The sequence below is a fragment of the Cygnus atratus genome, chromosome Z (genome assembly GCF_013377495.2).
Source record: "Cygnus atratus isolate AKBS03 ecotype Queensland, Australia chromosome Z, CAtr_DNAZoo_HiC_assembly, whole genome shotgun sequence".
Taxonomy (NCBI): Eukaryota; Metazoa; Chordata; class Aves; order Anseriformes; family Anatidae; genus Cygnus; species Cygnus atratus.
This window is the reverse complement of record NC_066396.1, coordinates 12885509-12907558: the sequence shown is the minus strand read 5'-3', so window position 1 is coordinate 12907558 and position 22050 is coordinate 12885509. Positions and strand designations below refer to the sequence as shown.

General features: G+C 37.3%; 1 protein-coding gene across 7 annotated transcripts in view; it reads right to left on the bottom strand.

The window, feature by feature from the left end:
- Positions 1–22050, bottom strand: part of NIPBL (NIPBL cohesin loading factor) — a 166613-nt gene that overhangs the window by 92432 nt on the left and 52131 nt on the right. For all 7 annotated transcript variants that reach the window (XM_035563746.2, XM_035563750.2, XM_035563749.2 and 4 more), the window contains exons 2-7: positions 16661–16804; positions 14367–14532; positions 13219–13349; positions 5839–5938; positions 4079–4230; positions 2426–2586 (exon numbers count right to left, since the gene is read on the bottom strand). In XM_035563746.2, the coding sequence (XP_035419639.1) occupies positions 2426–2586; positions 4079–4230; positions 5839–5938; positions 13219–13349; positions 14367–14532; positions 16661–16724 (774 nt within the window). In that variant the 5' untranslated portion in view covers positions 16725–16804. The remainder of the gene's footprint in view (positions 1–2425; positions 2587–4078; positions 4231–5838; positions 5939–13218; positions 13350–14366; positions 14533–16660; positions 16805–22050) is intronic.

The window sequence follows — 22050 nt, the reverse complement described above, 5'->3', positions numbered from 1 at the left end:
AACCTAAGCCCCAGAGAGTCAGCAAACTTCCCGAAAAGGCAGATCTAGATGGCAGACTGGACCCTCTGCTCCCCTCAGGAAGTCACCTACGGCAATAACCCACTCCTTTTTTCTTTATGGTGATGGTCATGATGCAGGGGATTGGCTGACCTGACCTTGGTGACTCCTCTAGCACAGATGGGTCATCAACCACCTCATCATGTCCCTGAACTTCCAATTCCAGAGCCTCACAGATGTGTATATGGGCACCTGGGAAGCCAAGGTAGACAAGGAGGAATTTCTCACACTGCCCTAAGCACAGACTTGTTTCCATTCACCTCTATCCCTCATCACTGCCTTCTGCCTGGTGGAGAGGCCACAGGCTCTCCCTTGTCGTCTGCTATGCCTGGTTGACATTTCTGTTCCAGTGATGACAGACTGAAGTTCCACCAGTCAATTTCTTTCTCAGACTCCTGGATACTCCTCAACCTGTTCACTTCCTCCCAAAACTCAGCCACCAAGCCGAGCAGTTCTTCTGCCAGGGCACACCTCCCCCAGGTATTCTTGCTACTGCCCTCAGACACTAGTAGAAACCTTGGGCACACACTGCAACACACACTGTGGCCTGGATGGCTGTGCGTTCCCTTGGGAGTTCTGTCTGGACAGCTGCATCAGTCCCAGTGGGTGCTAATATTGGAGGGTACAAAGAAGACATAGCTTGGAGTGGTCAACCTTGTTTGAGCTCCCTCGGAAGGGATTATGACTGTGGACCAAGGGTGTCAGGAGTGAAGAAACACTCTTGGACAGCCACCAGGTATCTTGCAAGCATCACACTCCTCCCAGCACGTAGCAGCTACTGGTATGTGCCTCACCTGGTTTGAACGAGCAGGGGAAGCAACTGGCAGTGCCCAGCTCTCACCTGCCTCTCTCTTGAGATCTGCTGCCTGCCAGACAGTCACTCCTCACACACAGCATGAGGGTGCTGAGGCCCAGAAACCCCCTCAGAACCACCACCATCCCCCCAAATACCTTGCAAACCTCACCTTCTTCTCAGCAGGTGGCAGGTGCTGAGAGACTTACTGCTTTTTACCTTTAGCATTTCACCAATTAAACTGAACAATGATGGTATGTTTCACGTTTTCACAGCCTGTAAATTCTGAATGAGTTTCATTTCTAAGTTCTCTTGAACTTGGATGAGGCTGCATTGTTTGAATGACAAAATTAGTGAACGTTTTTAAATATCTTGAAATGTAAACACTAAAATAAATTATCCTAATAATAAAGTTTTCCAAAAATCTTGTCTTAAAAGCAAGATTCTGTTGATAGGGTACCTTTAACACAGTTAGGGAATATATGCATACTTAATGCCAAGAACAGCTTCCTATTTATAAGAATTTGCACTGCTGAAACAAGGACTGGGGAAAAAAACATCTGAAATTGTGTATTATGATAAATTCCTTCAATACAAAATTATTTTGTTTCAAATACTACTTCCTAGCTAATAATTTTATTCAGCATAATAATTCTCTTTAAAATAAAATAAAGTCTAATAAAACTAGTGATCCTCTCAGAGTTACCCACAGTTTTTTTAAGCTAAAGAAAACACTTTAAGGGGGGGCTATTTGCCACTAACTTTTGATGAAGCCTTTTAACTACTGCTATGCCTACTGCTGTAGGCATCATTGTGACCACACTGTTAAGACAGATGGTCAAAAACTTCAGTGCTTTCCCCTTAAGAGATGATAAGGGATTGTGTCAAGCTTGTAAAGAAGAACCCCCCATCAAGCTTCATCTGCAGGATGAGATTCTCATTAAGATGAAAATTAATCAATAGTTTAAACAACAACAACAAAAACTGTGGGAGAAGTTCGCATTCAAGATTTCTGAAAGAATTTCTGCTGCAAAAACTATAGTCACTAAGGGAAAATTTCTTTAAAAGAAACCAGACCACCATAAAACACGTGCAGACCAGTAAGAAAAAATGTCCATAGGAACTCTTGCCATTGGCAACACTACAATGCTACCCAACACGTTATTCAAATACGTCAAATCTAATTGAGAATTACAGGTGTTTTCAGAGAGACATATCAACTATGCACCTATCTAGAATCCAGTATTGTTTGCATCAATATATTGATGTAGAGTAAATGTAGCAACATTCTACCGTTTCTTTAAATTTTTTATGTGTTAAACTCGCATATATAAAAGATAACTTACTTTCATAATTTCAACAGAATTAATGTTAAAAACTGTTCTAAAGGAAACAGGTATCTTCCAAATAAAATAAAGCCTCACATGTTGAAGTTGCACAGTTGACCGGACATGTCTGAAACTTAAAAATGTTTTCAGCAGTTTTATACATCAACAACAGCACAGTAAAATATCTGACTCTTAAAGCAGATTAACACATTTGCTTTATCAAAATAAATCAATTTAGGGAACATACATCACTGCTTAGTCTGTGCACCATCTGTAGGTAGTCTTCATTTGAGCCATGTCTAGAATTATCAGCATGATGATTAGCTGAATTTCCAGACAACTGACTTGAAACTTTATTTTCATGGAGATTCCTCATCCCAGCTGTGACAATGGGACTGGACACTGAGGCTGAAATATAAAAAATGTAAATAATTATACTGATACAAACATACTCTCATTAACTCTTAAAGGTTTCACAAAAAAGCAACATAATTGTGGATATTAGTGAGTTGGATACAAGAGGTCTGGAATCTGAAGAAGAATAATTTTTACTTGATTTAATCCTTTTGCCATAAATACCTTGAATAAAATCAAATACCTAAGATCTGAATTTTCAAGAGGACTCAAAATCTAAATTCCATGTACAATTAGTCAGGCTCTCTCCACATCTATCCTAATTACCGTCAGTATCAGTTTCTTAAAGACTATAACAAACTTTATTTTCTTCTATATAATTTGTATTCAGTACCTTTAGTATACAAAACTTCCAAGGTTTTAATGAGACATGCAACACTGCATACAGAACAGTGATATTCGTATATACACAAGCATATATATATATATATATATATGTAAATATTCCAAGCGCACCACTAAACTTTAAAACAGATTATTTAGAAGAATCTAATGAGAATTCTACTTAACAACAAAAAAAATGACTAGATATTTAACAGTGTTCATGCTGTTCAAGATTGTATTTAGAAAAGGGGAGAACACAGAAATCCATTTATTCTGAAGGTCATCTTTGACAGTTACTGTATACTCTGAGCATAATTCTAGCCAACTGAGTATTAGTCTAGTCCATATTACAAAGGTTTGGTAAGGCTAGATAAGCTGGCAGCAAAACTTAATTACACTAGCACAAATGAGGTTTTTGCTAGTACAGATAAATGATGGCTATAGCTATCAAAATTTTTTTTGGTTTGTTCTGATTTTCTGTTGTCATACATACATGATAACTGCGCAAAATAGCTGTACATAGGGGAGCAACATCTCAAGATATGTTTTAGGTTTTTTTCTTCCCCCCTCTTTTTTTTTTTTTTTTTAATATACTGTAACTCTTAAAGGAGACTGATTGGTGACCTCATTGCAGCCTACAGCTTTCTCATGAGGGGGAGCAGAGGTGCAGGCACTGATCTCTTCTCTCTGCTGACCAGCAATAGGACCCGAGGGAATAGCATAAAGCTGTGACATGGGAGGTTCATGCTGGATATCAGGAAAAGGTTCTGCACCAGGAGTGTGGTCGGGCACTGGAACAGGCTGCCCTGGTAAGCTGTGACAGCACCGAGCCTGCTGGAGTCCAAGAACTGTTTGGACAATGCTCTCAGACATATGGTTTGATTTTTGGGTGGTCCTGTGTGGAGCCAGGAGCTGGACTTGGTGATCCTTGTGGTGCCCTTCCAAATCAGGATATTCTATGACTCTATGATACTCCACACAGTTAGGTTAACAAAGCTAAATTAAAAAACAAACAAACAAACAAAACCACAACAAACCTCTATCAACGCAAAGATTTGAATTAAGCATGTGACTCCTTCACAGAGATTAAAAGCCATGAAAGGTGCACATGAAGGTAAAACTGACGTGATATAGTAGAATATAACAAACATCACATACTTACCTTGCTGCAACTGAGGATGTGGTGTATAAGTTGGAGGATGTGAATATGGCATGTATCCTGCAGGACTTTGAGGAGCATATGGACTAGGCACTGGACTGTTCTGTTGTGCCAAAAATCTGTTACCAGAGCTTGTCTGTGGTGGCACAAACCGGCTAAAAATAAAAGTTGAAAAGTTTTCAGAAGTTGTAAAAGCAAATTTAGACAACCTTATTATTCCTTTTGAAATATTATACCTCTGGAACATTATAAATTCTGGAAAAGACATAAAATTCTGAAGCAATCAAGAACCCCCTTCAAAAGTAGCATTTAATTCTACCAATGCCTTCCCAACTTCAGTTGCTACTTATGAGCCACGGCTTAGGTATTGTATTAGTAAAAGGAAAGAAAAGAATAAAAAGCATTCAGAAGATCTCCACCTAGTGAAAGGAAACAACAACGCAAGTTATAAATATTTACTAAAATAAGGTATGCTATTTCCAAAAGTTAGTTCCACATTATTAGAAGCTTGAATGAAAATGACAGCTCAGGTTTAATTATCAAATAACAACAAGCTTGCTAGGACTAACAAGGAGCCATCTATGTGATTTTTCCAGTAAGATTTCAGAAGAACTGTATCTAACATGACAATAACACCAACATATAGGAATGCAATGGGCAGATACGTAGAACCTGACACAAAGTCCACTGAACCCAACTTATTCTTTCATCGCCTTTATCTTCAACTGATCTTAAAGATAGGATGCCATAAAAATCCAACAGGCTTGTGACAATAATGTATGTTACAACTTACATACTTTCTTGTATCAGTTTTTAAAATAAAAATAGAATAAATACATGTTCTGAATTCTAAGATAGCACTTATGAAGGTATGCTTCCACAGAAGGAAACAGCAAAATATTAAAAGCAAGGATTTTGCAAGGATTTTGAGAAGACATAGCACATTGTAATATCCACAATTCATAAAACCTTCTTCGATATCAATTTTAGATATAAAACTAAAAGTAAAAACAAAACACCACTTGACAGTGTTGTGAGTTTTGTACAAAGTGTTTTATTTGCCAAAACAATTATTACACTAACTTGAAGTGAAATGTGAAATAAAAGTTTATTTTAATAATGATGTCTAATAACTGCAGATTAAATCTATTAACACCCAGTAATGGGACTAAAACTCAGTTTTTAGTCCAGAGTACTTTATTATATTCATAGAGACCTAGGTTATAGGTACATCCTACTGGCTGAAAAGAAGTTGAAAGTTGAAGAGGAAAATGTTGGTCAAGCTACTGGGCCTGCCCTCCTATGTGTGGCCTTTTGTGTAACTGTTAAAGCAGCACTCCATGCTTTAACAAGTCTTCTTTCCTACCCTCCTGTCACACTAGTACATAAGAGACACATATTCATACATGCCAATCTGCCACAGAGAACTAGAGGGGTGGGAGGAGGCAGATGGACACCTTACACAGGTAAGAAAGTCTGCCAAAATTATGAGAAGACATGGACATATGGAATCACATGACATATGGAATCACAACCTCTCTTTATAATACAAACATTATTTAACTGGAAAAAAAAGCGAGTAAGTGCTATATTTGACTTCTACAGCAGTAGAAACTCAGCCTGCTGTCAGATAAATGCAAGATTTATCTTGATCCTGATCTTCTTACTTCCACTCACATACTTGCAACAAGAATTGACTGTCATCGTAGAAAGCATTTGAATTTTGCCGCCCCTCCCTCTCCCCATTTAAAACATTGAATTACCTGGAAGGACTATGTGAGATAGTGGTTTGTTGATAATTGGAAGATGCAGGACTACCACGCATGGAATTCTGAGAAATACTAAACTGCGACATCATAATCCCTATTAAAAAGAAGAAATCAGTGTTACTTTATATGCATTTCCTATTTAATCAAATAAGTCTCTCATATCAGAAATGATTATATACAAAGAGATTGGTAACTTTGTGAGTAGATGTTAATATCTTTAACTGTTAGAAAAAAATAAAAAGTCTAAAGTAAGACGTCTGTTTTACACCATGATACAGAAAAGCACTCCCTAAAGCAGTGTTAATTCAGTTATAAATTTCAACAAGGCTTTATTCCTCTTAAGTTTTTTAAGCTTCCTAAGGCAAACCTGCTAGTAATTAGAAACATCTTATAACAGGACATATACTCACATCCCAGACTAGTGTGTAGGTATCGATTGTGCCAATGAGTAAAAGATTTGGGAGCTTCACAAGTCAGGAGGACACAGAAAACTTATGTCACATTTTTTTGAGAAAAGAGAGCTAACTTTCAACTGCAGTGCACCACTTGCAGACTCGTACAAGATACCTTGTCTTCCGTAATGCCCAAGTGGTTTCTTTCTACCCAGGAAGAAAATCTTTCTATTCCACCTCCAGTACACTTAGAAAGAATATTATCAAAGAAGGTGCTGAAAAATTTTATCACAGAATCATAGAATCATTAAGGTTGGAAAAGACCTCCAAGATCATCTGGTCCAACCAGCACCCTACTACCAATGTCACCCACTAAACCACGTCCCTAAGCACCACGTCCAACCTCTCCTTAAACACCGCCAGGGACGGTGACTCCACCACTTCCCTGGGCAACCCATTCCAATGCCTGACTGCTCTTTCTGAGAAGAAATGTCTCCTCATTTCCAACCTGAACCTCCCCTGGCACAACTTGAGGCCATTCCCTCTGGTCCTATCACTAGTTACCTGTGAGAAGAGGCCGACCCCCAGCTCCCCACACCTTCCTTTCAGGTAGCTGTAGAGAGCAATAAGGTCTCCCCTGAGCCTCCCCTTTTTCAGACTGAACAACCCCAGTTCCCTCAGCCGCTCCTCACAGGACTTGTGTTCCAGGCCCTTCACCAGCTTCATAGCCCTTCTCTGGACATGTTCCAGGGCCCAGAACATGTACACATACTGAGGGGCCCAGAACTGACCACATTACATTACGAAGCAGGGGGCAGGTGCAGGCCTTCCTCAGGCACTGGCAGAGAAAGGGTACAAGGATAGGCAGCAGAGCAGAGCCAAAGTTTCACCTGTAGACTCCCAGAGACTATAGAGTTTTATGGTCACATTCTGGAAATTCAGGAGTTGTACTACCTGGCAGATCACAAGTATTGCAGTGCTTGAAACTAACCCGCATCTTTATTATGGAGATACTAAATCAAATTTTTTTTTTCCTTCCCATTTTTCAATGTAGGTATAAAGAATTTGCTAACAACCACATGACATATTGTGTCCAGTTCAGGGCACCTCAGTTCAAGAAGGACAGGGAACTGCTTGAGAGAGTCCAGTGGAGAGCCACAAGGATGATTAAGGCAGTGGAGCATCTCCTTTATGAGGAAAGGCTGAGGGAGCTGGGTCTCTTTAGCTTGGAGAAGAGGAGACTGAGGGGTGACCTTATTAATGTTTGTAAATATGTAAAAGGCAAGTGTCAGGAGAATGGAGCCAGGCTCTTCTCGGTGACATCCAATGATACAACAAGGGGCAATGGGTGCAAGCTGGAACACAGGAGGTTCCACTTAAATATGAGAAGGACCTTCTTCACGGTGAGGGTGACAGAGCACTGTAACAGGCTGCCCAGGGGGGTTGTGGAGTCTCCTTCTCTGGAGACATTGAAAACCCACCTGGACACGTTCCTGTGTGACCTGATCTAGGTGTTCCTGCTCCAGCAGGGGGACTGGACTAGATGATCTTTCAAGGTCCCTTCCAATCCCTATCATTCTGTGATTCTGTGACTCCGGAAGTTGTAATGGTGCAAGTACAAATAAATTTACACGACTTTCAACCAGGTGATTTTAATGACAAAATCAAATGTCTCATAGCTAAACAGCATCAAAATCCATGTGCAAATTGCAGCTTGGGAAGAGCAAATGACCAACGGAAGGCTGACAGTAGTCCACAATTCAGAGTGCCTTCATCAATCCTTGAATTACTATCACTGATTTCAATTATTGCAATATTTGCACACGAAAAACTTGTTTCAGAAATCCTCCCTGTCACCCTCTTTTCCCCGTTTTACCAGTAGAGATGTGATAATCCCCCAGGAATGCAGCTGTTACTACCTTCCCAGTAGGTGTAAAGTGATGCATTCCAACCAGATTAACACACACAAACTATCCCAGAATAGGAGTGAAAGTCCCTAGTTGTCCTGAAAAAATCAGAGACCTCCATATGTCACTGAAAAGGTCATTTCATTGTCCTGAGTAAAAGAAGGGGACACATCAACTCCTGCGAAGTTTGCTTCAATGGACAGTGGTTGCCTCGCACAGAGGCAGGTGGCAAGGAACCTCCCACCCACAGGTAAAAAACACAGAGATGCGCTTGCAAGTCATCCGTCCCCCAGCCACTTCTTGTACAGTGTTTTTCTTGCTACAGGAAGTTCCCTGAGTCCACGTGCTCCACAGGTTCACATGTTGGAGACGCTCTAACCAGAGGTTAGGATACTCATCAGCTAGTTACATTTTTTTTTTTTTTTTTTGGTGAAACTACTAACCCTTAACTATGAGTGTGGTGAGGCCCTGGCACAGGCTGCCCAGAAAAGCTGTGGATGCCCAAATCCCTGGAAGTGCTCAAGGCCAGGCTGGATGGGGCTTTGGGCAACCTGGTCTGGTGAGAGGTTTCCCTGCCCATGGCAAGGGGTTGGAGCTAGATGGTCTTTAAGGTCCCTTCCAACCCAAACCATTCTGTGATTCTGTGATTAAAATTCATACACAGAAAGCTGACAGAACGTGCCCATATTAAAACTAAACAGATACCATGCCATTTTATATAAACTATACAGATGAAGGTTCATTTTAGGTTTAAAGCAAAGGATGTGCTTTTAAAATACTTTAAAAACATATTTGGTTTCTCCTCCCTAAATTTAGAAAACATTTTGAACCACAGATGTGACATGCATTGGTTTGAAAGATTTTTTTTTTTTTAAACAAGTAATTTAAAAGAAAAAGCTACAGGTTATTCTGTGGCAGACAGTTCTCACTTCTCTATCAGGAGCTGGGGTGAAGGGCGACAAGGAAGGGTGGAGGAGAAATAAAAGGGTGGTGGCATGAGGGGGATGCAATCTAGACAACTTAAAAAAAAAAAAAAAAAAAAAGTCTTTCCAAAGTAATGAAGTAATGATGAAAATGAGGCCGGCATAAAAATAAGCCCCAAAAATTTAGACTAAAAAGGATCTGAAAGTAGTCTATGGCCATTAATTCTAAAATATCTTGTATGTATTTAAGTTCTTGTCATATCACTATGTAGCAGATTTATGGCTGCACTGTGTATGTGCATACCTAAAATATTTTAAAATTTCTTTTAACTGCAACTTCAATTTTGGAAGTTGGTAGTGTTTGATTCTAAGAAAACATTATCCCATTAAAAACACTCCTCTAATAAGTTTTCTTAATATATACTCCCGATTTTGACTATTTTTTAATTTATTTTTGGCTTGGAGAAGAGCAATACACAATTCCATTTCAGCATTCCTACTAAATGCCAAAGAATGCACTACATAAAAATGCAGCTCAAGGTCACAGAAAAAGTCTGTGATCTATGATTCAAGTGTATTACAGCATCACGTATGTTTAAGCTAGGACTGCTGAGCTACAGGTGATTTTTCAGTAAGACAGATGCTCATTTGAAAGTGTACATCTGCAATGTTCTTCCCTTTTATAGGCACACATGAACTTGCATTCTTGTATAAATGGAAAATAATCTAAGTAAACGACACTTTTGGATAGAAGCACAAAATTTTTATCCAAAAAAAGTGCACAAGTTGTGGTAAACAGTTTTAAGTGAATTTTAAGACCTTTCTGAACCCTAAGCTACGCTATGAATACTAAGCGTTAGCAAAACATTATTTCAGTTTACCTTCCAACACGTATCTCTGCCAAAAGACAGAGACAAAGTGTTGAGAGGGAAAATTGGACAGGAGACCAAAACAAAGAAGTGTCCACATAATACCTCGTTCTTGTGCTGTTCACAGAATCACAGAAGGGTTGAGGTTGGAAGGTGCCTCTGGAGGCCATCTGCCCCCTGCTCAAGCAGGGTCACCTACAGCAGGTTGCTGAGGTCTGTGTCCTCAGGCAGCTTTTGAAGATCTCCAAGGACAGAGAACACCACAAGCTCTCTGGGCAACCTATGTCAGTGTTCTGTTACCTGCACAGTACAGAAGCGCTTCCTGATGTTCAGGTGGAAACTCCTGTGTTCCAGTTTGTGCCCATTTGTCCTGGCACTGGGCACTGCTGAAAAGAGCCTGGCTTCATCCCCTTCGCACCCTCCCTTCACATATTTATAAACACTGATGAGATCCCCCTTGAGCCTCATCTTCTCAAGGCTGATAGTCTCTCAGCCTCACCTCACAGGAGAGGTGCTCCAGTCCCTTCATTATCTTGGTGGCCCTCCACCAGACTCTTTCCAGTATGTCCATGTCTCTCTTGTACTGCATAGGGCAGAAGTGGACACAGTACTTGAGCTGCAGCCTTACCCGGCACTGAGTAAAGGGAAGGATCACCTCTCGACCTGTTGGCAATAGCTTGCCTGCCTAATGCAGCCAAGAATACCACTAGCCTTCTTAGTGACAAAGGCACGTTACTGACTCATGTTCAACTCGGTATCCACCAGGATACCTAGGTCCTTTTCTGCTAAGCTGCTTTCCAGCTGGGTGGCCTCCAGTATGCACTGTTTGGGGTTGTTCCTCCTGAGGTTCAGGACTTTGTGATTCTCCTTGTTGAATTCCATGAGTTCGTCAGCTCCACCTCTTCCAGCCTATTGAGGTCCCTCTGCAAGGTGGTCTGCTCGGTTTTGTGTCATCTGCATATTTACGGAGGGTATACTCTACCCCATCATCCAGACCATTCATGAAGATGTTAAACAAGACTGGACTCAGTACTGACCCCTGAGATACTCCACTCATGACTGGCTTCCAACTAGACTTTGCACCATTGACCACTACCCCAGTTTTCAGTCCACCTCACTGTCTCCTCCTCCAGCAAATATTTCAAGAGCTTCTCTATGAGGACCTTATGAGGAACTTATGAATTCCTTATCAATTTACAAATACTGGGCCACAGTACTTACCACTGACTTTACTGTACACTAGACCCAATAGAGAGCAGAAAAATAATATTCAGAAGGAAGGCATTAAAGAAATCAGAAGAGATGAGCTTGAAATACTAGAAGAGAGTCTAAGATTCATTCTTCTAGCTGGTAAAAAGCATTATGTAAGATCTCTAAAAAAACCCCCAATTGTTCTATAACTTAGGACTATGCAGAGATTCGAAACTGCTCACAAAACAGCAGAAAAAACAGCCTTTCCTGACCCGATACAAGCACATAGCTTCCTTTCGCCTTGGAGATCTGAATGGGACATACTGATGCGAATAAGGCTACCAAAACTTGCCGGTATTCAGCTTAAAGACCTACCTATTTCAGGATAAGAGAGTGTGGCCTTTTTCCATTGAAAATGACATAACACTTTGCCTAGCTTTTCCAAACATTTATTCCAAGACCTTTTTCCTCTCAAAACCATTTATCTACGTCTATGAGCCTCCCTTCTTCCTCCTTTCTCTCCAGTTTTCTGATTTCAGACTTAAATTGCAATGCTTGCACTGGCACATGTATTCAGAATTAGGTAAAATACAACTAAACAATCAAGGAATTTTAAAATTCTGATCTGCCCTGATTCTCTGAAACGCTTTAACTTTATTAAAATAACATCAATTATTCTTTTACGCTTCATATTGAATTATTTTTAATTCCATATCAGTATCTTCCTTCAAGCATAGGCCAAGGCATATTTACTAAAGATAGAGGTGCTTTTATTTCCTTAAGGATTACTCATTCCTACCCTACTAAATCAAGCTACAAAAGCATTTCCCTCTCTGAACCACAGCATTAACAAAAGTTAGAAAAAATTAACTAGCTTTGTTTCCTCTCTTTCAAAATTTTCTAATGGAACAAATAATTGCCAAACCAATGTCTTACTTTCACATTGGCAAAAAATTATTTTACCCTACAAAACTGGTGCAAAACTGATTCAAGCATATGTTCTTTGTGGTACCACTCTGCATACTATCAGGATAGTCACAACTCTTCCCACCACTGGAAAAAACATGTTTTGCCATGGCTGCCAATGAACACAGAATCTGGAGGTTGTTATCAGAGCTCAAATTTCAGGATCAGTGAACTTCTAAATATATAGTCCTTAATATAATATATAAGTCCTTAACTTTTTCATTCAAGAAAATGCCTACATTCTTACAAAGAACATTACATGTTCTGTCCTAAGCAAGTTCTTTTCAAATATTATAAGGCTTTTTACTGAGTAGGCTAGGTGAATGAACTTAAATCATCTAATTATTTCTTTTTTCCTCCTTACAAAAACACTCCACACTTTCCATCTGCTGTAAACTCCTATATTTCTACAGTGCTAGCAAAACTTTATCCTCACACTGCAGAAACTGGAAATTCTCTCACTCATTTTATACTTTAGTATTTAAAGAATACATTTCAGGTGCAAGAGAAAATCTCTTCAGATTTAAAACTATCATCTGTCCAACTAATCCTTTGCTTTGTGTCTTCCTTTCTCCATCTTTGCTATCCAGCAGTAAACACCTTAGAAGAGAAATCAGCTGTCAAAACACTACAACCTGTATGGCATTACGAATTGCTGAGAAGAGGAATGCCAGCAAATAACTTATGTATGATTCATTCAACCTTAATCCTTACCCAAGAACTACCACTCACTGCAAAGATAAACTGTAGTTTTACAGATTTTCAGTAAGATCAAGGCATAGTTTTCCAACTTCACTTAGTTACTAAGACAAATATTTGAACTTAGCATGAAAGAAATTCAAATAAAATGTTTTCAAAATAAAATTCAATCAATCCTCCTATAATTACGTTTCTGTGGGTAAATTAAACATTATTTTTACAAAAATACCCCGTAGAGTTATTTCAATGCTTATCCTAATGCAAACACTTGTTGAAGATGACAAGACACATCCTTTGTATCAGTATCAGACACAAGGTAAGGCATAAACATCAAAGATGTAGTCCATATGTACTTGTTGTTAGTATCAGTCCCTTTAACTTACAGAACAACATAAAATACAATCAGTAAGTAATCAGAAATCCTTACCACTTTGTACCCCATATCTGTTTTGCATGCTTTTCTCCCTGAAAACATTAGGATTCCTTGCCAGAATGGCCTGCAGCAAGACTGGTATATCTCCTTCTGGATCATCGCTGCCAAGGTTATCTTTCAATTCTCTGCAATTGTGGAAGTAAGCAAACAAAGAAGCAAATGCATTTTCAAATTTTAAGAAACCATGGTCAAGTAAAACAAACAAACAAAAAAACCCACAAAACAATTAAAATAATTTACTGCTAAAATAAAGGAAAAAAACAAGTCTGCAAAGCACTGTTCCCTGCCTCTATTTTTTTCTCTTCTTTAAAGAATGGAAGGAAAACTATTCCTACCAGTCTTCAAAATTAGTTTCTGTTATTAAGCACATATATCCATGGCTGTCAGTTTCAAGATACTATAAAAGTTTCTTATGCCCCCTTTTGTATTTCTGTAACATCAAGAAAGTATTGTGGTAGTGAAAAAAAGATATACACGAATGTATAATATTGAGGTGGTATATTTTATTACAAAAATTGACATCACAGAATTCCCTCTGAACTATTAAATATCTAATAGATTTTCTACAAATACATCAGTGTTTTCATTTGTTGTTTGCTTGGGGTACTTTTAAAAACTATGTCCATTTGCTCAAGATAATTTATTGAAATATGTAGGAAAAAGACAGTGCTGTCAACATAAGAAAATTCAAAGGACAACACGCAAAACCGAACAAAACAAAGTATACATTAACAAAAAGTGGACACTTGCTGATTCAATTCTTACAATGCTAAAGGTCAACACCTGATCAGGATCTTACCAGTAAGTTTCTTTCTGTGTACTACTAGATATATAATTTGTCTATATGCATTATTCACCACACTGGAATATAAGTAACTGTTGCACAGCCAATACCACCGTTTGTGCTCATAACTAGCATTATGGAACAAGCAGCAGATCCATAAAAACACACTGTTACCCTTCAGGGCTACTTGACTGAAACAACTGACTCTTACACAGTGTTAATCTGCTAAGAAAGCCTAATAAAACAAACTGCATGTTCTGATCTTCAGATTCTCACAAACATCCCTCTCAATCCAATTCATTTTAATCTCAAGGAATAAGGACAGTAATGTGATATAGCTTAAGTTCAAAATACATACATGTGATCTGTTGACACCTGATTGAGACTGTGGACAAGCTGTGAAACCAGATTTTCATCCCTGCAAGCCAGAAGGCAGTTCACCTCTTCAGCTATCCGTCCATTGAAGAGTAGGCTTTTTGTTGTTGTAGCAGGTAAAGGTGATGGAAGAGGCAGCTGGTTCAAAACTGTTATTAGAAGACAGAAAGAAGTTCCAAATCATTTCACAGAACACAATCATACAAAGATGTACAACCTCCTGGTTCATTCTTCTCCTGTTGTATTCACTTCTATGCAAGTTGCCTTCTCAAGAAAAGGCTAGTGTTGTTGGTTGGTATGATCATTACGGTGTTAATTCACTCAAAATATCTATACACAAATCTTGGTAAAAGGATTTATACGTTTAATGAAAGACCCATCTCAGTATTTCAGTTAGATTACAAATGAGCATACGACACTTACAGAGTGGATTCTTAGCTCTACATGCATAAGAAGGACGTATATCAAATCATAAACCTTAATCAAATGATTGGTAGTATTATATACACAAGAGAAGAGTAAGCCGGAAGAGGACAAAAAGCAACCTATAAGATAAGTCACTTTCATGGATACAAGAAAACAAGCTGACCCAGACTTCCCAGGGTGATTAAGGCTCTGAGATAATGGTTTTAACTAAACAATTAGAAATAGTTTCAGAAAAACAAACAAACAAGCAAAAAACTAGATGTAATATACTCTTTCAACTTTTCTTTGTAGTTTATACTTTGAAATTCTGAAAGAAAAAAAAGAGGGGGAGGGATTCCAATTTTTTCCCCTATGCAATGTGTCTTTATTGTATTTAGAAACATATTTTAATTCAAACAAAATGCATATTAAAAATTGCGTTTATTAATTTCTCTATATTACATTGAATGTACCAGAAACCTGAAAAAATTAACAAGATCAGCAAAACATACTCATTTATTACTACAGAATAAATTCCAGCTAGTGAACTGAGCCTATTCTACCGCCTGTAGTCATCACACCCTCCATATTTTTAGGACAACATGTCTTGTCCATTCCACTTCCTTCTTTTCACATAGACAAAAATAAGGGGAAACAATGACAAGCCGTTCTTTTTCACCTACTCCAGAGTTTCTAAACATCAGATGAATACTACAGATAACAAAGCACATACACAACTAGTACAAGGGATGATCCACCCAAGATAGTTCAGTATTTCAAAAACTTCTGTGCAAGGAGTTTGGCCAGTGACTTCTACCAATGATGTATTTTGACTTTCTTTAGAACCTTTTAGGCAAGTATTTAATGCTGGAAAATTTCCCTTAGCCCAGAAACTTATGATTTGCATCTTTACGGCCCACTGTTAGATGCAGATACACATACATATATATGCATATGCATATATAACTAGTATCTTCTTCCAGTTTGACATTTCAGAATACCAGAAAGACACAAAGAAGAGTGTTTTTTTCTTGAATACATCTGCTCTTTTTTTTTTTTTTTAATTGTTTTTGTTTTGAACTGTAGGCAATTAAATTCAATTATTGGTTATATAACTTCAGTTTCTCTTAGAAAACTTTCCCATATTTCAACAGTATGGTAACAGTCATTTTCCTTTCCTTGCATTTTGTCTTCCTGATGTATTTGAAGACAGCACACAAACCTCACCTGCTCCATACATAGGCTGAACATGTGGCATCCCTGCCTATGGCTGGGGAGTTGGAACTAGAGTATCTTTAAGGTTCCTTCCAACCCAAACCATTCTATGATTCTGTGATTCTATGAAAGAAGAAGCCTCATAGTCTGAGCTGCTTAGTTCCATTCTAGCAGCCCCTATTTGCAACTATTAAGTAGATCAAACTTTATACCTTGACCAAAACTAAGGAAATATTTTTCAAGTATATTCAGCATATTTCACAGCTCTCTTTGTTGAATATATGTTCTACAAAGGTATTTTATCATTCTTTTGTTTTTCTTTTATTTGTGGGATACCCAGAAATGTTTCTGAATGATTAACTACATTTTGAATAACTTAAGCATCAGGTTTACTCAAAGTTGATTTCTTTTTGTTTGTTTTTAAATCTAGAATTCACTACATGTTAAAAATAGCATTATCTTATTTGAATATATTTTTAAAATTCACATGATGGGAAAATTAACCCTTTAAATGCCAAACCTAATTTCAAACATTTACTTTTTTAAAGCAATTTTTATAATAATATAATAAAATATTTTTACTATTTTGAAAATACAAGTATTTGCTGAAAAGGTAGAAAGAAATATATCAAAGATGAGGAAAAGAAGAATACTTACGGTCTGTAAGACTAGCAATCCCTGCAAGAGTAGTGATGGGAACATGAGGCATATCCCCATTCATCCTGAAGTTCTGGGATGGTAGTGCCTACACAGATATTTTAGTTCAGGTGCCAGCTATCATTACTTCCCATCTCCCAAGCACTAAAAGAAAAAAACAAAACCAAACAACAATGTTTAGTTTACTTAAAAGTCTTTAAAAATCAATAATATAAATGAAATGCAGACCATAACCTCAGCTGTATACTAAGTACATCTTGTTAAGAGTAGGTAGAACAATGTGGAATTTCAATATCAAATGGCATTAAGCAATCAAAAGGCAGGCAAAAATGATGCAAGATAAGGCAAAAGAAAAAAATTTTCTCAGGATATACAGCACTAAACCAATAGTCAATATATGGTTATTAAATGTACACGGACAATTAAAAGTTAATGAATTTTATACCTTATTTTGAAAACAAGTCAAAAAACAAAAAATCAGTAGCAAAACTTCTGTTGGTTCATAATACAGTGGAGAGTACTTAATCCATAACCAGTTTAACTAATTAGCTGCTATATTCCCTTCTCAATTTTGGAGAAGGAAGTATTTTTCACACAAGAGATGGCTACGAAAAATAAAAGCAGTAATATACATATGCAAGAATCAAGGAAACAATGTGACAAATAGAAAATCTTAGTGAATTTTAAAAGAAGTATCTATTTCAAAATTAATCTGATAATATGTCTTTAATATTAAACATCCTCTGGTAAAACTGCTGCTTGGAAGTGTATCCCCCATTCCACAAAAATAAAAGGCTTCATCCCACTAAACCAGATAGTTTGTTTCCTGTAAATGGTACAGTTTGTATTCAACTAAAGAGTAAGTATTTGTTTATTCAGTTTTCACTAACTGTAAAGATTCCAATTGCACTGAAGTCTACACTACTAAAAAAAAAAGACATAATTTCAATTTCAGTTGCAAAATTACAAAGTTTACAAAGATCACACATTACAGTCCACTATTATTACACTAATGACAAAAATTGAGCATGATACACCCTAAAGAGAAACAAAATAAATTAAAGGAAAGGAGCTTGATTATATATTTATATGTGTACCTACTATAGACAGGTATCTGTGTTAACAGTTAGTGAAATAGTAAGAATTCTTCCGTATGCATTTATGTTGCCTACTAAAGGTGCTGAAATCACGATTTGCTTTTATTACTTTACAAACCAACATTTTTGCTCATATACACTATACATACAAAACAAAAGGATACTGGCATTTCCTTAATAATTCTTCTTACTTTCTTATTCCAACACCAATATCAATATACAGGACACCCCTGCTAATAAATACATACAGATTCCAAGCAAGAGAAGGAAACTGCATATTTTAAGTCTTCTATTGAAAGTTTTGTAAATCACCAAAGTTAACTTTTCAGTTTCCCTATCTAGATGCAATTGAATTCTTTGAAAAACATACCAACACTGAGGTTAAACAGAACTGATAGTGAGCTGACTTCCTTTGCTACACCTGCTACAGTCTCATACTTTACCACTAAAATACATTTGTTTATTAAAAATATAGTACATTACAGGTGCAAAATCTAGCTAAGGAAACTGCTGCAGACAGATATACTCTGCGGTTTGGGTTTTCAGAGTTTTGTTTTGAACCAGGAGAAAACAGCTTTCATGCACCCAGAGCAGCTTCAAATACTAGTTGAGGTTCTTTACCTGAAACTAACACCAAGATACACAGAATTTCAGTGGTTTCCTACTTCCATAAATAAGCAATTCTTTAAAAAACAAACAAACAAAATCCCTACAAACCTACAACCTAACTTTTTCCATGATGAGTCGGCAACACCAAACTCACGAGAGCTGTTAACACTTCTAAATTAAATTTTATGTACAACAGAAAGGCCATGTCTGATAATCTGTTTCTCCTGACTGAAACCATATCAACACTGACTAAAGCCGTAACAGTAGGTAGTATTATTGGAAACCCTGTATGCAACACTGAAGCAAGGAAAAAAAAACCTTATCACTTTCACTTCCTGATAGCCTGGGGAAGTGTAAACATTGGAGGCAGTCACTATTAACGCAAGTTCTTTCCCAGTATTACTGCCACAATAGTTAAATTATATAGATATTCAATAGGGAAAATTCCTCCCAAACCAGACAGATTAGAAGCCTTCTCCGCAGCTACACAATAAGAAATCCAAGCTGGCAGGGTCCAGACCTGGGACCGCAGCAAGCTAGGATGGTCAGGAGAAGGGCAAACTTTCTTTGTAAGAGGAACGTAGAAGGGATTAGTTTGTTTAGCTAACAAAACAAAGGTCAAGAGGGAACGTGGTTGCTCTCTATATGGCAGTCAAATGAGGGTGAAAAGGAGGAATGCTAAAGGCCAATGCTAACACAACAATACGTGGAGGAATGAATGCAAGCAAGGGGGAAATCGGAACAGAGCTTCTCACCATGAGAGCAGCCACTTTCTGGAACAGCCTCCTCCCAGCAGTATAGACAAGTAATACCATTACTTTAAAGATGGATCGCGCAGATGTTACAGAAGGGACAGGATGTGGTTGCCTGCACCAGCAGGGAACTAAGCATGGTGATTCAAGAAGACTCTTACAGGACTACGCTATTTTAAGTGTGATGATGTGAGTAAACAGATGAGAATACACACACACAAAAAAAGAGAGATTGATGGGATTAAGCAATGAGATTAGTTTATACAACAAACACAATACAAAGAAACCACATGGGAATATTTGGGTCCAAATATTACATCTGTTGTGTTGAGAGCAAAATTGCATCTGTTATACAACTGGCAAAAAGGTGGAATTCAATTCCAGAGCTAGAGGCTGAGGTCCGGTGAAACTTAATATTAGAATTTGTTGTCACCAAGAACATTAGTAAAATCACTCATTTAAGAAATTCAGAATACCAAGCAGCTAGGGAAGAAAGAACTGACAGCTCAAGACGAAATAGGTTCTTTCATGCAAACCAGCAGAACTGCATGCAACAATTAATGCTTTGACTGATGAACAACTCTGTTTTATTTATTTTTTAATTCCTGAACTATAATGAGAGTAGTACATTAATAATACTAATAGTACTAAATAGTACTAAATAGTAATAAAAGTAGTACATTATAGCAGCTTACAATCAGTCAAGCAGAATCAAAATTTATCAATATTTAGATAATATTATACACTATCATCTTTGTACAGTAGCTTTTACAGGTGGTACAGACGTTCTACCTCTAGACGTGAAAAAACGGAACATAATTAGTATCGGTTGAATTAAGGAAATTAAAGAACTGCTGCATTAGAAAACTTTTAAACACTGAATAAGAGCGTAGCAGTTGAAACAGAGAAATACACGTCCGATTTACATGTATGCAAATCCAGTATTGCATATTCAGTATATACGTATCTAGATTCTTATTCTCCATAAAACAATGGATACTGTAAAAGACATTCTAGGGAGGAAGAAACTACAGAGCACAAAGAAAGTTATACAAAGAACTCCTTAGTGAAAGGAAAACAGTGAAAGGGCAGCCTATATTAAGAATAATATATGAAAATATATCATCATAATACACAATATAAACAAGAAGCCAAGGCATGACAGCAAGGAAAGTAAAACTGAAAGCTTATGCTATGGATAATATATTTTTTTAAACTACACAATTAAAGTGCTATTTCAGTATGTTTCTTCCCCCCCCCCCCCCCCCTTTTTTTAATTTTGTTTTTTACATATTGCAGCATCTGACTCTCAAACAAAACTGTAGGACTCTGACCGCTGGTTATCACACAAAATTCAAGTCCTGCATTTATGAATTGCTCCCCTTGGTTGAAACATGTTCTCATCTCCTTAACAACAATACCAGTTTTTCCATGGCTTAGCTATGTTCATGCACGAGAGTGGTAGAAAACAAAATAAAGGGGAAAGTCTGCTTATATACAGTAACACAGAGGCTCAGCAGAAAGCTCCATAACCAAACTCAGCATTCAGAAATTTAGTATGTTTGTTTAAATATTTCATTCTTCATACTCCAGAGTATTCCTTATTATATCCTTATATTAAAAAAAAAAAAAGTATATATGACTGACCTAATATATTTCTGAGAAGATTAGAGATAAAATTAGGTGAATTAAAATTAAATCTTAAGAACGGCTATATTAGAGTAGGGCTCTATTTTTCTTTTAAAAAAGCATTCTATTAAATAGAACACTTTAAATACAGTAACTGAAACTAAATGAAACATAGTAAGTCTTTTAAATATTTTCATTCTAACTAAAAATGCAGTTAGTGGTTTTCATTTCTTATATGTGGGGCAGTATCGTATTGATATAACCACAGCACCACGATTAAAGCTGATTTCTGCAGCTGCACACTCAAAAGTAAACCAGCACAGCTCATATACTAACTGTTTTATAATTTAAGTGGAGTAGTGGAGTTTTCTTTTCTTTTAAATCAGCAAATGTGCTACTATAGATCTAAGAATCCTTGCCTCATATTTTGTTTTAAACTTCAATACCTTGCAATAAACTACTTTTCTTGTTACTACATATAGCTGAATTTCTCCCAATTATCAGTCTACAAGCTAATCCCTATAGAAAAATAAATAAATAAATAAATAAATAAATAAATAAATGGAATTCAGCAATGAGGGGACAGAGAGAAAGAGAGCATGAATGAATGAATATCCTCTAGTTCTCATTCAAGATCCTGAGCAGAGTAAGTAATACAGACAAAACCCACAAGAGGGCAGACTTCTGGTTTCAAAACCAGAGCTACAGTTTAATACAACGATAGCAATTCTGTTAAAAGTTTCCAGATCTAAACGCTTTAATATATATTAAGGAAGGAGATACGGTTACTAAAACACTGTCTAACACTTAAGTTACATGAAAAAAACCTAACACATTCATTCACAATATCATTCACAAAAAAGTTCTTACCACTAACTCAGTCCTTGTAAAGTCAGCGTTAGAAGTGATTAGTTATTGATCACTGATAGAGCTGTCTTAAGGTTAAAATAGTAACTCAAGGAACTATAAAGCCACCTGATAGGAACCTAACATCAATTACCAGATTAGGGCTGGGAGCGTGTGGCAGCAAGGGGGGGGTGGGAGGGGTGGGGAAAAAGGGTGATCAGAAATCCAGAAAACTCATCATTAACAATAAAAGCCTGTGAAAACCCACCAGCCCAGGAAATTCACATTATATACAGAATAGTTTAAAAAAAAAAAAAAAAGTAGATACAGAAACCAAATCCAGATGAAGTTCAGTGTGTTAATGACATCTGTATGTTTGGTTCATCAGCAAGTGGCTCTGAGTGATGCTGACAAAGTAAGTGAAAGGTTAAGAAGTTTGAGATAAAAATTACCGAAT